At 34.0% G+C, this 12667-nt stretch overlaps 1 protein-coding gene across 1 annotated transcript in view; it reads right to left on the reverse strand.

Moving 5' to 3' along the window:
* EMC2 (ER membrane protein complex subunit 2) overlaps positions 1–12667 on the reverse strand; it is a 51255-nt gene that overhangs the window by 19339 nt on the left and 19249 nt on the right. Inside the window, exons 5-7 of the mRNA XM_007188776.2 lie at positions 11950–12007; positions 2044–2129; positions 1834–1893 (exon numbers count right to left, since the gene is read on the reverse strand). Of these exons, the coding sequence (XP_007188838.1) occupies positions 1834–1893; positions 2044–2129; positions 11950–12007 (204 nt within the window). The remainder of the gene's footprint in view (positions 1–1833; positions 1894–2043; positions 2130–11949; positions 12008–12667) is intronic.

Consider the following 12667-nt stretch of genomic DNA (forward strand, 5'->3'; position numbering starts at 1 on the left):
TAAAGAAGTAGAAGAAAAACACAGAGGTGATATATTTATATAGTTCTTAGAGGACAGAAAACCTGAAAGTAATATAAATTGATATACTGACCATCTGAAAATATAAAGTTTCTATAAGTTAAAAAAATCAATATTAAAAAGACATAATAAACAAGGATATATTCTAGACAAGACAAAGGCTCATATCATTTATATAAAGAGCTCTTAAAAAAAGTGTAACCAATTTTCACTTATCACAATTTGCAAAGATTAGAAAGAACAGTAGCACCCAGTGTTAAGTGGACATTCTAATAATTGCTGATGTGAGAGTAAACTGACACTACCTTTCTAGTGCACATCTAGGAATGATTTATCAAAACCACTGAAAATGTGCATATCATTTAATCAAGTAATTCTATTTCTAAGAATTTAGCCCAAGGAAAAATTTAAATAAAAATAATCATTATATGTATGTGTAACTGAATCACTTTGCTGTATACCTGAAACTAACACAACACTGTAAATTAACTATACTTCAATAAAAACAAAAACAAAACCCAAAAAACAAACAAACAAAACAATACTGAGCCTCCAATCTATGAATTTGGTATTATTTAGGTGTTCTTTAATTTCTTTAATTAATATTTTATAGTTTCCAGCATACAAATAATTTACATTTAAAAAACTTTATAAATGTTGACTTTAAAACAATGAAAAATAGAAACATTACCATTTAACCAAATACACTACCACTCTTACATACATAAGAGAAAGCTAAGTATATTTACATATATGATCATACAAGCATCCAAACATGATTCAGGAAATAACTTCCTAACAAAAAACAGAGAATCTGATAGCCAGCATATATAATAGAGAAATGAAAAATGCTTCCCAGAATACAGTACACATTCATTAAGTTGACATTTTATTTTCGCCCCCACTTTTATTAGAATTACACAGATAATACATTAACTCTATTTCACATACATATATACCCCTGAGCAAAGGCAAGAGACAAGTATTTTCATTCGATACTATTTCCTATGTCAGCTATTTGTCCTATGAGAATGAGGTTAAGTATTCTAAGTATTCGTGCACAGTAAGAATATGTGCATGAGAATCTGATTCTGTTCTCTCAAAAGGAAGGAAAGAAACAATGTGATATACTTCAGACTCCTCACTAAGAAAAAAGGGGAAAAAAAGCCTGCCTCTAGATAGAGGTTAGCGTTAATGCTGTGATATTAGAAAACTTGCACTAAGACTGGGCTAATCCTCTCACACTGGGATTTCCTCCTGTCACTGCAATAAAAAAAAGCTAACAAAAACATTAAATATCCAATAAGCAAGTTCCTACAGCATTCAACATTCTTGATTATTCTTGGTTTTTTACCCAGGCAACAGAATGCTTCTACTTTGGAAGAGTTGATTCTCTTAGCACTAAGGCTAATAAATGCATACAATTGACAGAATTTTTAAACAGCAGGGAGTATAATACTCTTTGTATGTAAGAACAATTTAAATTCTAAAAATTCACAATTTTGATTCACTAAAAATAACCTTAGCTCAGCACATACATGCCTTTCTAACTCCAAAGAATGCCATCTGTATTTGAAAGAAAACTCATTTCCCAAACAAAAATAATTTAGCAAAACACAAATGACGTACTTAAAGCAATTCACAGATTATAACCAACAAACTGTTGATTTGTTTTCCTTCATTTATTTATTTTGCTAATTTAAAATGACGTGATTCATACCTCTCACCAACCCTTTAGAAACTACTATGCCTTCTGAACTTACATAGTGATGAAAATTGCACTCCTTAACGAAATTTTATGTGTTAACGACTTACTCATGTTCATTGATATAAAGTTCTGCAAGTTCATGCCAGGCTTCTTGGTCTCCAACAAATCTGGTGAGAGGAAAGGGAAAAAAAGTAAGTGTGTAGATATTCTATAAATGAACAGCATGGAAGCAAAAAGGAAAATCAAATGCAAATTCCATTTTAATTAAAAAAGATTTATCAGAATAACAAAACACAATCCTCTTGTAAGACACTCACTGTTCCAGATACTCATTCAGTTCCCGAATGGCCTCCACATTTTTCCCCTGGGCTTTTCGAATGGCAATCTTACGCTTTCTTGCAGCCTGTGGGTTGACATTAATAAAGGATTAGACCCTCATGATTCCCTGGGTTTTTGTAAAGAGGTAATTTGACTGTGCAAATTATTATCTCAATGCCAGTGAAATTCCATTGTAGAACTACTGCTTAGTGGGAGTTTATAAACATACCCCATGACATCCCACTGGGGAGTTCAAACATTCCTCTAACAATCACATGTGCTTTACTTTTGATGTACACAATGTATGCATCATTTCATTCAAATAAATAACCATCCAGATTCTGATAATTACAAGCCAGCAGGGAATCCTAATCTTTATCCAGCCTAAAGTCCTTTACTCTGTCTCATTCATAAGATCTGTATCTTAAGAGATAGAGGGATAGCGGAGATCAGAAAATAATCTTACTGTGGCCACTTGAATGTCATTATACAAATATGGCTTCAAATAACTTTTTTCACAATTTCAAGAGAAAAATCTACCTAAGAGTCTTTCAAAAGAATAATATAGGTCCTGAAAGAAATATTTTATAATAGACAAAACATTTAAAACCTGCAACTTAAAGCTTTTTAAATATAAATATAAAAATCAATGCCATTTATTTATACATTCATCAAATATGTAACAAACATCTGTTGTTTGCCAGGTACTGTGCTGGACAATGAAAATATAAGGATAAAAAAAAGGAACAGATAATTCCTTGCAGGAGCTCAGTCTGATAAGAGAAAGAGACATCAAATAAAAAGACAATAATAGAGATATCTAAGATGTTGTGGCAACACGGAGGTGATCCTAACAAGGCTGTGGCAGATGGGAGGAAGTGGAAGGACAGGAAGCAAAGAGCGTCCCAGATGTGATACCTGTGCTGAAAGAGAACGTGCAAGGAGACATTAAGAAAGCAGAAAAGAAAGCTGTGTGGAGGGACGATACTGCATAGTAGGAGAACAAAGGAGCAAAGGCATAGGAGACAGCAGCATTGTGTATAATCAAGACTATATGTTTGGGGCTGAAGTGACCGGAGGGCTCTGTGTGAATTATTAAATTTACATCCCCTCCATCTCTGTTTAATTAAATGCAGAAGACTAAACAATAAAACACACTATAATCAGGGCTAGGTTAGGCTTATTAATTATGAACATGATTGTCATTGTTTTAAGTAAAACACACTCCACAAGATACAGACAAGGGAAGTACTGTAAAATGAATGGGGCCTCTTTAGACCAAAGGAGCTATCTGTCCTGGGGTGGAAAAGGTGGGTTTTGCTCTGAAAAACTGAAAGTCAAAAAATCAGAGCGAATCAAGAGACTCCCAATAAATATGACCAAAAGCAATATTTATAAAAATAGTGATAACAGTATTTCGGTAATGAAAGAATGACACATCTGTTAAAAATGTATACCCCTGATTACATGGCTCATGCTGAATACCGACCAGAACACCTGCCACACAGCAGGAACTCAAATATTTTTGGAATAACTTCACTATGCACAACAATGAAAGCGCCAAAATAAATGTAAAGTTTAAATCTCAAGAATTCAGAAGGAAAGTAAAAGTAAAGCTCTAAAAGTAACTCAATCCTAAAGCCTTTAGGAAGAATATTAGACTTCAAATGTACGCCTTATTCCAAGTCCTTCTGAAAATAGGTGAGGATTAAATTAACATAATTAAGAAACTAATTTCTTTGGGGCATATATTATCTAATTTCACCAGTCCAACAGAATTTGAAACATTTTTGTTTATTCATTTCATTTTTGATGACACTACTTCTTCCACAGGCAGTATGTTAGAGCGGAGAGTCTAGGTTTTGAAATAAAAAAGACAAGGAACTGAATCCCAACTCTTGTCACTTATGAGCTTTCTAACCAAGAGCAAATCATCTGACCGGCCCAAACTTCAGTAATACCACCAATCTCCAAGTAGCAAAGTGAAGTATCTAACACAGTACATAGCATATAACAGTATTGAATAAATGTTATCTTCCTTCTTTTTTACCTTTGGTCTATGCTTAATGTATATGCGTTAAACCTTGCCAAAAGCTCTACCTATGAGATCTTTAAAGAACTGGAACAGGCTTGCTTAGTTTAATATTGATATATTGCCCCAATCCTTACAGGATTTGTATCAGCTGAAATGAGATATTGCAGTGAAACTTGTTGAAAATACTGCATTCAAATGCCACAAATAAGAGACAAAAAGTCAAAGTACAAACATGAATAGCAACTAATACCTCTACAGTCATAGTAAGAATGTGGTACGAACACTGTAATGGACACCATTATTCACAAAATGAGTTTCGTTTTTTAAAAAACACCTGTCTAATATTAACTCATTTTCTCATTGATTTGACAAGAGAATCATGTCTCTACTGTTGAGCAAACACCAAAATTTTTAGGTCAGCAGCATTTTGCAGAATACAGTTTATAAAGCACTGCTAGTGTTTCAAAGATAATTAATCTTTAAAAATGCCTTTTTAAAAAATAATCCTTTTGTAAATAATGAAAAACAGAGGTTTAAACAACCTAAATGCATCAAAAGAGGTAGGATGAGAAGCAGGATCTCAAATTTCTGATTCCCATTCTAGATTCATTGATAAAAGTTCCTGAAACTGAAATATCACAAATTAATTTGTTACTATTATTTTGAATTATGTATATTTGTAGTAGGTGGAATGCCATAATTTTATAATAATGTAAAACAAATTCAGTATTAACTTTGTAATAGCCTATTTTAAAAACTAAGAGTTTTCCACCTAACAAACACTTCAGTGAAGTATAAGCAAAGATTTTAAACATAAGGTTTTACTAATCAACTTGTGAAACATGCCCCAAAATCTCTACTATAATAAGCAATACTTTGCTTAACCATGTAAGACCTAAGATAATAGTAACTTATCTCCTAATATTATAAGGTTTAAAACACACTTTTAAGAGGTAACTATTCAACTATGCAAAGCCAGTCTTCCTAATGAAACTATACATGACAGCTTAAAGAAAAACCTATATGGCAATCACTATCATACAGGCAACAATGTATCATTAAGTCACATACAACAGCCCTCTACAGAAAAATACTACCACATTCTGGCACAAAAACCATGATCATTTTAAATGAGCATTAAGCAGGGATTTCATTTCCGGCCAAGATGTAGTAACAGGGAGCGGTTTTACCCTCTTGCCTGAGACCACGAAAGAACTGTACTATATATATAAAACGACCACTTTTAAGGCACAGGACGACAAGCAAAAAAGGAGAGTTGATCCCTGACAGGCAGAAACAAATGAGGTGGGCCCTATTTTTATTGCCCTGACTCACTGCTTTGAGAGAGTTTCAAGGGTGCTGTGCAAGAAAAGAAAACCAGGTTGAGCTGTGAGTTCATACGGAGCTCAGAGTCCAAGAAGATCAAAGAGGCTACAGTTCATGGGACAGAGCACAGGAGAAGAGAGAAAAATACAGAATAAAGACTCTAAAGAGATTCCCCTTGAATCTCAAGGGTTTCCCTCGAGTACTCAGGTTCGTACTGATCAGTGCATGTGTATGTGGAAACTACCACAGCCAAGGAAAGATCTACCAGAAACGTTTAGGGGAAAATGTGCCCAGAGCTCACACAGGGCTGGGAATAGTGTCCCTTCCTACCAGCCAGACTGGAAAACGCCATGATTCCTGGGGCAGTGGACAGACTACCCAGAAGGACATAATGGGGAATTAATTAGTCCCAGTATAAACACTGTTCTGGTCCTGTCTAACAAAGACCCAAAAGGATGAAACTGTTTGCAAGTAACTTAATTATATCCCACAAGAAAGCTCAAAGAATATATATAAGAATACAAAAATCAAAAGGGGCAAAGAGAACTTTAGAGCATGATGGTTTTGTTCAGTATCTTGAGTGTGGTGATGGTTTCACAAGTGTATACAAATGTCAAAACTTATCAAATTATACACCTTAAATATGTGCAGTCTATTCTACATCAATTATATGCCAAAACAGTTTTAAAAATAGCACTAATTAGACATTAAGTAGAGTCTTGACTATCAATTTCCATTTATATTTCTTTCTTATACTTTTTATCTTATAAAATATGCCAATGTTCTGAATTTTTCTAAATTTCTTGTTTAGATCAACCTTTGTAAAAGTCAGTTTAAGTCAAAAATGAAAACTGTTCCACATTTTACAAGCGATTTTAATAATGGAGTCAGAATTTCTATTATAAAATATGAAACTTCAAAACGTTCTTATGACCATAAATTTGGTACATGCCTCTGTATATGTACAAGGAGCTAGCTAGCAATTTTTCCTGAAAGACGTATCACATCTTAAAAAAAAATGAGGCCACGTAGGGAGAGAACCTAGAAAATGATTAAAGGATTAAGGTCTACCAGCAAAATACAACCTAGAACACCCCCTACCCCAGATGTTGGGACACAGAAACAGACCACTGGCCAACAAAGGGAAAGCAGAGTTCCAGGTTCTTCTGCCTCCGAGGCTTATGCCATGACCCTGGGAAATATGGCATTCTAAAAGCATTTTCAGGGGCTTCCCTGGTGGCGCAGTGGTTGGGAATCCGCCTGCCAATGTGGGGGACACGGGTTCGAGCACGGGAAGATCCCACGTGCCGCAGAGCAACTGGGCCCACGCATCACAGCTACTGACCCTGTGCTCTGCAGCCCGCGGGGCACAACTACTGAGCCCGCATGCCACGGCTGCTGAAGCCTGCACGCCTAAAGCCTGTGCTCTGCACACAACGAGAAGCCACTGCAATGAGAGGTCCGCGCACCGCAACGAAGAGTGGCCCCCGCTTGCCGCAACTGGAGAAAGCCCGTGCACAGCAACGAAGACCCAACACAGCCAAAAATAAATAAATAAAATAAATTTATTTTAAAAAAATAAAAATAAAAATAAACCATCTTCACTCTTGGCACAGAGGCAATTACATCTAATTCCAAAATAAGACTTCAAATATTTGATATATCATAACAGGCAGTTCACAATTGGAGGCAAAATCTGATCTTTCTGAAATATGAAATTTAACTAAAAAGACAAGAATTATTATACTTTCTTTCTGAAAGGCATTCATTCATTCAACAAGTATTTACTGAAGGCATATATGCTAGGCATTGTTGCATGCAATGGACATAATTTTTCCCTCAAAGAGCTTTCAAAGGATGAAAAGCCTACTTTTACTTTAAAAGCACGCAAACAAAAAACTGACCGGTGTTGGGGTAATCTAAGGGATAAAAAGCTCACATTGAGCCTAATTCAATACTTGATTTTGATGAGCTGGTGACGAAGATTTTCATACTTCAGAGTTATCCTTCTAAAATAACATTCATATCTAAGTTTTCATCATTTGTGTACTTTTATTGCAAAATATACTTTCACCCAACCCCATCCTCTTTAATTCTACTTATCCTAGGTTTAGATCCCCATAATCTCTAGCCTAAGACAGAAGAGCCTCCAAATTACTATTTCATCTCTTTTCACCTCTTTCAAACCACCTCCCGTATTACTGACAAAGTTATCTCTAAAAAAAAAATCTGGTGGAATTTTACTAATCAAAATTTGACTTCATTCTCCATTTTCTAAGAATAAAAATTAAAATTCTGTTACACCCAATATCTTGTAATAACCTATAATGGAATCTAATCTGCAAAAAGACCCAAAATCACTATGCTGTATACCTGAAACTAACAGAATATTGTAAATCAACTATACTTCAATTAAAAAGAAAACAAAAAAGAAATAAAACTGTATTGATAATGCAGAAAAAAAATTAAAATTCTGAAGTGAAACATACCAGGTTGTTCACAAATGTAGACCTTCTTGTTGTATCGCTAGTCACTCTGAACAATGAACCAACTAAAAGGTATAAAATATTGTTCCTTAGAGCCCTAGTTTTCCTCAGCAGTAAATCAGTGGGGAAGAAGGGGGAGGTTAAAACTACACGGAGCACCAGAGCCATGCCCTCTCTTCAACAAGAATAGAAATGAAATTTCATGTGAAAATCGTGTTAAAGGAGGCAGTTCAAAAAGAGAAATATACCTGGCCCTTTAAGCATATTAGAAGATATTAAACATCACTCATAATGCAAATTAAAACAAGGTAACATTTTTAACTAATACGACTGGCAAAGGTTAAACACAAAAAAAGCTGATAATATACCACGTAGGAGGATACAGGGCAAGAAGCACTCTCATATACCAAATTAATGAGTATAGACAGCTAAAAAGCTTCTGTGGAGGTAAATTTGGTAACAACTATCAAATTTTAAAATACATGGACCTCCTGACTCAGAGACTTCACTCCTAGGAATCTATCCTACAAATGACATGTACTGCAACACTGCTTCTGGGAGGAATATATCACATACCAAGGGGACTTAATTAAAGAAAGTTTTCCATCAAGACAGGGATTATACATCCATGTATTACAATGCTATGCAGCTACCTAAAGGATGAGGTAAAGGATGTGCTGACAGCGCATGAACTTTAAAAGATACTGCTAGGCAGAGTATGCCACCATTTGCACTTCCAACCATTCTCCCTGTCAAAAGGGACACACATGCACACACACTTATTTGTGTGTGCATGAGAAAAAATTTCTGGAAGAGTTCTTAAGAAATTGTTAACAACGTTTGCCTAAGTGAAGGAGGACTTGAGATCAGGGGTGGGAGGACTTATTTTTCAACATACACTCTGTACTGCTTGTAATTTTTTAACATGGGTACATGTTACTTTTTTCAAAAGAATATTTTACAGCTTTTCAAAAATAGATGAGAGGGCTTCCCTGGTGGCGCAGTGGTTTAGAATCTGCCTGCCAATGCAGGGGACATGGGTTCGAGCCCTGGTCTGGGAAGATCCCACATGCCGCGGAGCAACTAGGCCCGTGCGCCACAACTACTGAGCCTGCGCGTCTGGAGCCTGTGCTCCGCAACAAGAGAGGCCGCGACAGTGAGAGGCCTGCGCACCGCGATGAAGAGTGGCCCCCGCTTGCCGCAACTAGAGAAAGCCCTCGCACAGAAACGAAGACCCAACACAGCCAAATAAATAAATTAATTAATTAAAAAAAAAAAAAAATAGATGAGCTGTCCCATTTTAGCAACCTCCCAAAATTTGGAAACTTCCATTTTAATCACTTTATTCTTTTTTCCCTAGGTAGGCCTTGTACTTTAATAATGCTAAGGCTTACTCATGCCATTCATGGGATACAATGTCTTTCCCCAGCCTACCATCTTTGTCTCATTTAAGCCATACTCATCCTCCAAGGCCTACAAGGCTTAAAAGTAATGCAGCAAATCACCAAAGAGTCAGGATTCAATAAGTCTATTTCAAAGCCCATAATGTGTTCATTATATCATGCTATCTCTCTAAAAACAAAGTCAAGGACGGTGTCTAATTCATCCTGCTAGTCTCAACAACAAGCATGTTGCAAGCACTCAACAAACATTTTTTGAAAGAATAATGAATGCATGTGAGAGGGAAAGAGAGCTCCTTAAAGCTTTAATGAACAGCCTCATTTCTATACTGGCTATACAGGAACACAAAAGCAGATGAAAGAGTCACATGATCAGTTTTAGACAATGCAAAGCTCTACAGTATAAAAGCTTGAATTATAACTATGGTGTCTTCTACATAGTAACTTCACTGTTTAATATAAGAAAAGTCTTCCCCTACTAGACTTTATTAGTTCTAGGTCTTATATGCCTTTGTTTTTCTCCCTTAATGTCTACCACAGTGCTTTCTATGGATACAGTCACAGAAATAGTGTCTTTATTCTTAGTAACACCAACATTTTCATGGCTCTTGACAGGTACTCAATAAACATTTACAGAAGGACAGAAGGGACTGAGGGGAGACTAGATAAAAATAATATTTGATGAAAGAATAATACATCTAGCAAAGCTGAATTTAGTCACCTTGTTCTAAAATGTTTACCTAACAACTAAATGATTTAGTTATTACCCCCTCATACATAGTCTATGAGGGGAACCAAACCATAAAACATGGAAAGTACTACAAGAATAGAGTAATATTTAGTTACATATTACCTGAGACCCTGAAGTAGTGAAATAATTTATTTAAAATATGCCCAACTTAAACTGACACAGAAGTAAAATATGACTCCTAATTCAAAAAAATAAATTACAAACTATTAATCTTTTAAACTAGTATGAGAAAACTACATGAAACAAACTTTTTTCAGAAATCTGATGTCATATTTCATATTACACAGAAATATCGCTATGTAAAAAATGAATACCTCTGAAACTGTGGTAAAGTCTTAGAGCTGAAATAAGTACATGAGAAAATCTCCAGGAAAAGAAAAATGGGGCTTTTTATAAGGGATTGTTTTATTAAGACAGATGGCAAGCTATTAGTATAAATAAGATTTAAAGATTATTCAGAACTTCTCAATTTTAACTCTCTTTTTATTTGGGATATCTAAATTAACTGTCTTTTTTTAATAACAGGTAGGCTTGCAGCTCTGTCAAAACTTTTCCCTGAACTTTCTGTATTTTGAGAATCCTCACAAAATGATGAATCCTTACCATTCAAATATCTACAAAACAGAACACCTAGAAAGTTTCCAGAGAAAATTTCCCTGGGGTGAGACTGTATTAAAAGCAATAATCTAAACCATTTCACAATATATATATACACATATCAAATCACCAAGTTGTGTAACTTACACAATGTTAATTATATCTCAATAAAGCTGGGAAAAAATATTATTTAAGCAAAAAAAATACGTATTCCTATAGAGTAACAAAAGGGGCAAGGAGAGATCAGGGATTTATGACCAATAAATGCCTGGTATAAATGCTATCTAAAAATTGCACACTTCAATATTAATTTCCAAACTTAGCATAAATAATTTAAAATGAATCAAGTTATCAATGTTCAATCAGTATTTCTGCATCTTTTAATCCAGTCATATCATATATTATATGACTTTTTAAAATGTATATTTTTAATAAACTACTTGCCAAATAAGAGAAAACCTTCACATAGTTGTATTATGTGTTAAAATAACAATTTCTGTTTCTATAAAAGGAAAAAACAAACTCAAACTGATTATTATTTAAAAACTCTAAAAATATTTACTTTACTTTAGCAGGCAAATGTGTGCATGGATAGAATAATATGAAACATTGAAACGCCTGATACGTTATCTAACGTCTCTAACTTTTCATTTAGTAAAAGGTAAGTCTGAGGGAAGCCATTATGCCAATATAGTAAACTAAAATGTTCTCAATATTAAAAAAAATTTTTTCACCAGGGTGTTTTTAAAACAGATAAACTACATAAGTATATTTGAAACAAATCTTCTGCCCAATAAACTGAGATAAATATTTGTTCAAAACCAGAATAAATTAAAGATGTTATCTTAAGGAAAACATATACATATATATATATCCCTAATTCAGGTATAAGGAAGAAAGCAAAACTGAAAAAAAAAAGTCTTCATTAATCAATTCCATATACTAATTACTGAGGTGACGTCTTTCATTTTTCATGAAGACAACTAAAATATAACTACCCAAACCAGAGAAGTTAGTATTCCATGAACTTCAAAGTATTACAAAAACAATAAGCTCTGCTAGGTGTTTTTTTTTGCAAGCGCATAAAATTCATTCTTTCTAAATTTCAACTAGCTTCTTTCTAATAAGAGATATTATAAGTCAAATTTTACTGAAGAGTTTTAAACCTATTTTTTTTTAAATGGCCCATCACGAAATATTTAAAATAACAAAATAGAATATGGTTCCATGTGTTTTTTTCTATTATTTCCAAAATAAATTAATTTCATTTCTTAAAACGAATTGATCTTCAGCACAACCAGCTAACTTACAGTGTTAGTTGGATCTTCTTGTAAAATTCGATCATATAGCTGTATAGCATCATCATATCTATTTAAAAAGAAAAACAAATATCAAGAATCACTACCTTAAAATTTAGTGACAAATAGTAAATACAGAAAAAGATTAAACTGGCAGGACTTTATATGCATTTACAATTGCTACTAAGCCTCTTCTGATCTTCACATGATGGCAAGTTTGCTACAATGTCATTTTCCAAGCAAAAAAAAAGAAAAAAACACTTATAACGTATTTATAGAAAAACTTACTTCAAAAACATACTGATTCAATTTGGCCTAAATACAAAGGTAAAAACTAGCAGCTCAAAGAGACACCTTTGTGGTCCTAGTTATACACAGAATTACAGCTAATAAACCATGAAAAAGAGTTTAATTTTAACAAATATATTCACAAGGAAATGATCTAAGTATTAATTCTCCTTTAATAAATATTTATGACAGCTTTTCTTAGTTGAGCTGGTGAAGTTCAATTCATTAAGTACCTATTAAGTATGCACACATAATACACTTTGCTGAGTTACAGTCTCATATGGGAAATAGTTAACAAGTTTATCAAATGAAAAAATAATCAAATATGGCAGGATATAACTAAGAAGCCAAAATTAACATTATATGATAGTGAATCAAAGGGAGGGATACATCAGAAATCACATAAAGAACTTTACCTAACAATATACTCCTATATATGGTG

This window comes from Balaenoptera acutorostrata, chromosome 17, assembly GCF_949987535.1.
Source record: "Balaenoptera acutorostrata chromosome 17, mBalAcu1.1, whole genome shotgun sequence".
Taxonomy (NCBI): domain Eukaryota; kingdom Metazoa; phylum Chordata; class Mammalia; order Artiodactyla; family Balaenopteridae; genus Balaenoptera; species Balaenoptera acutorostrata.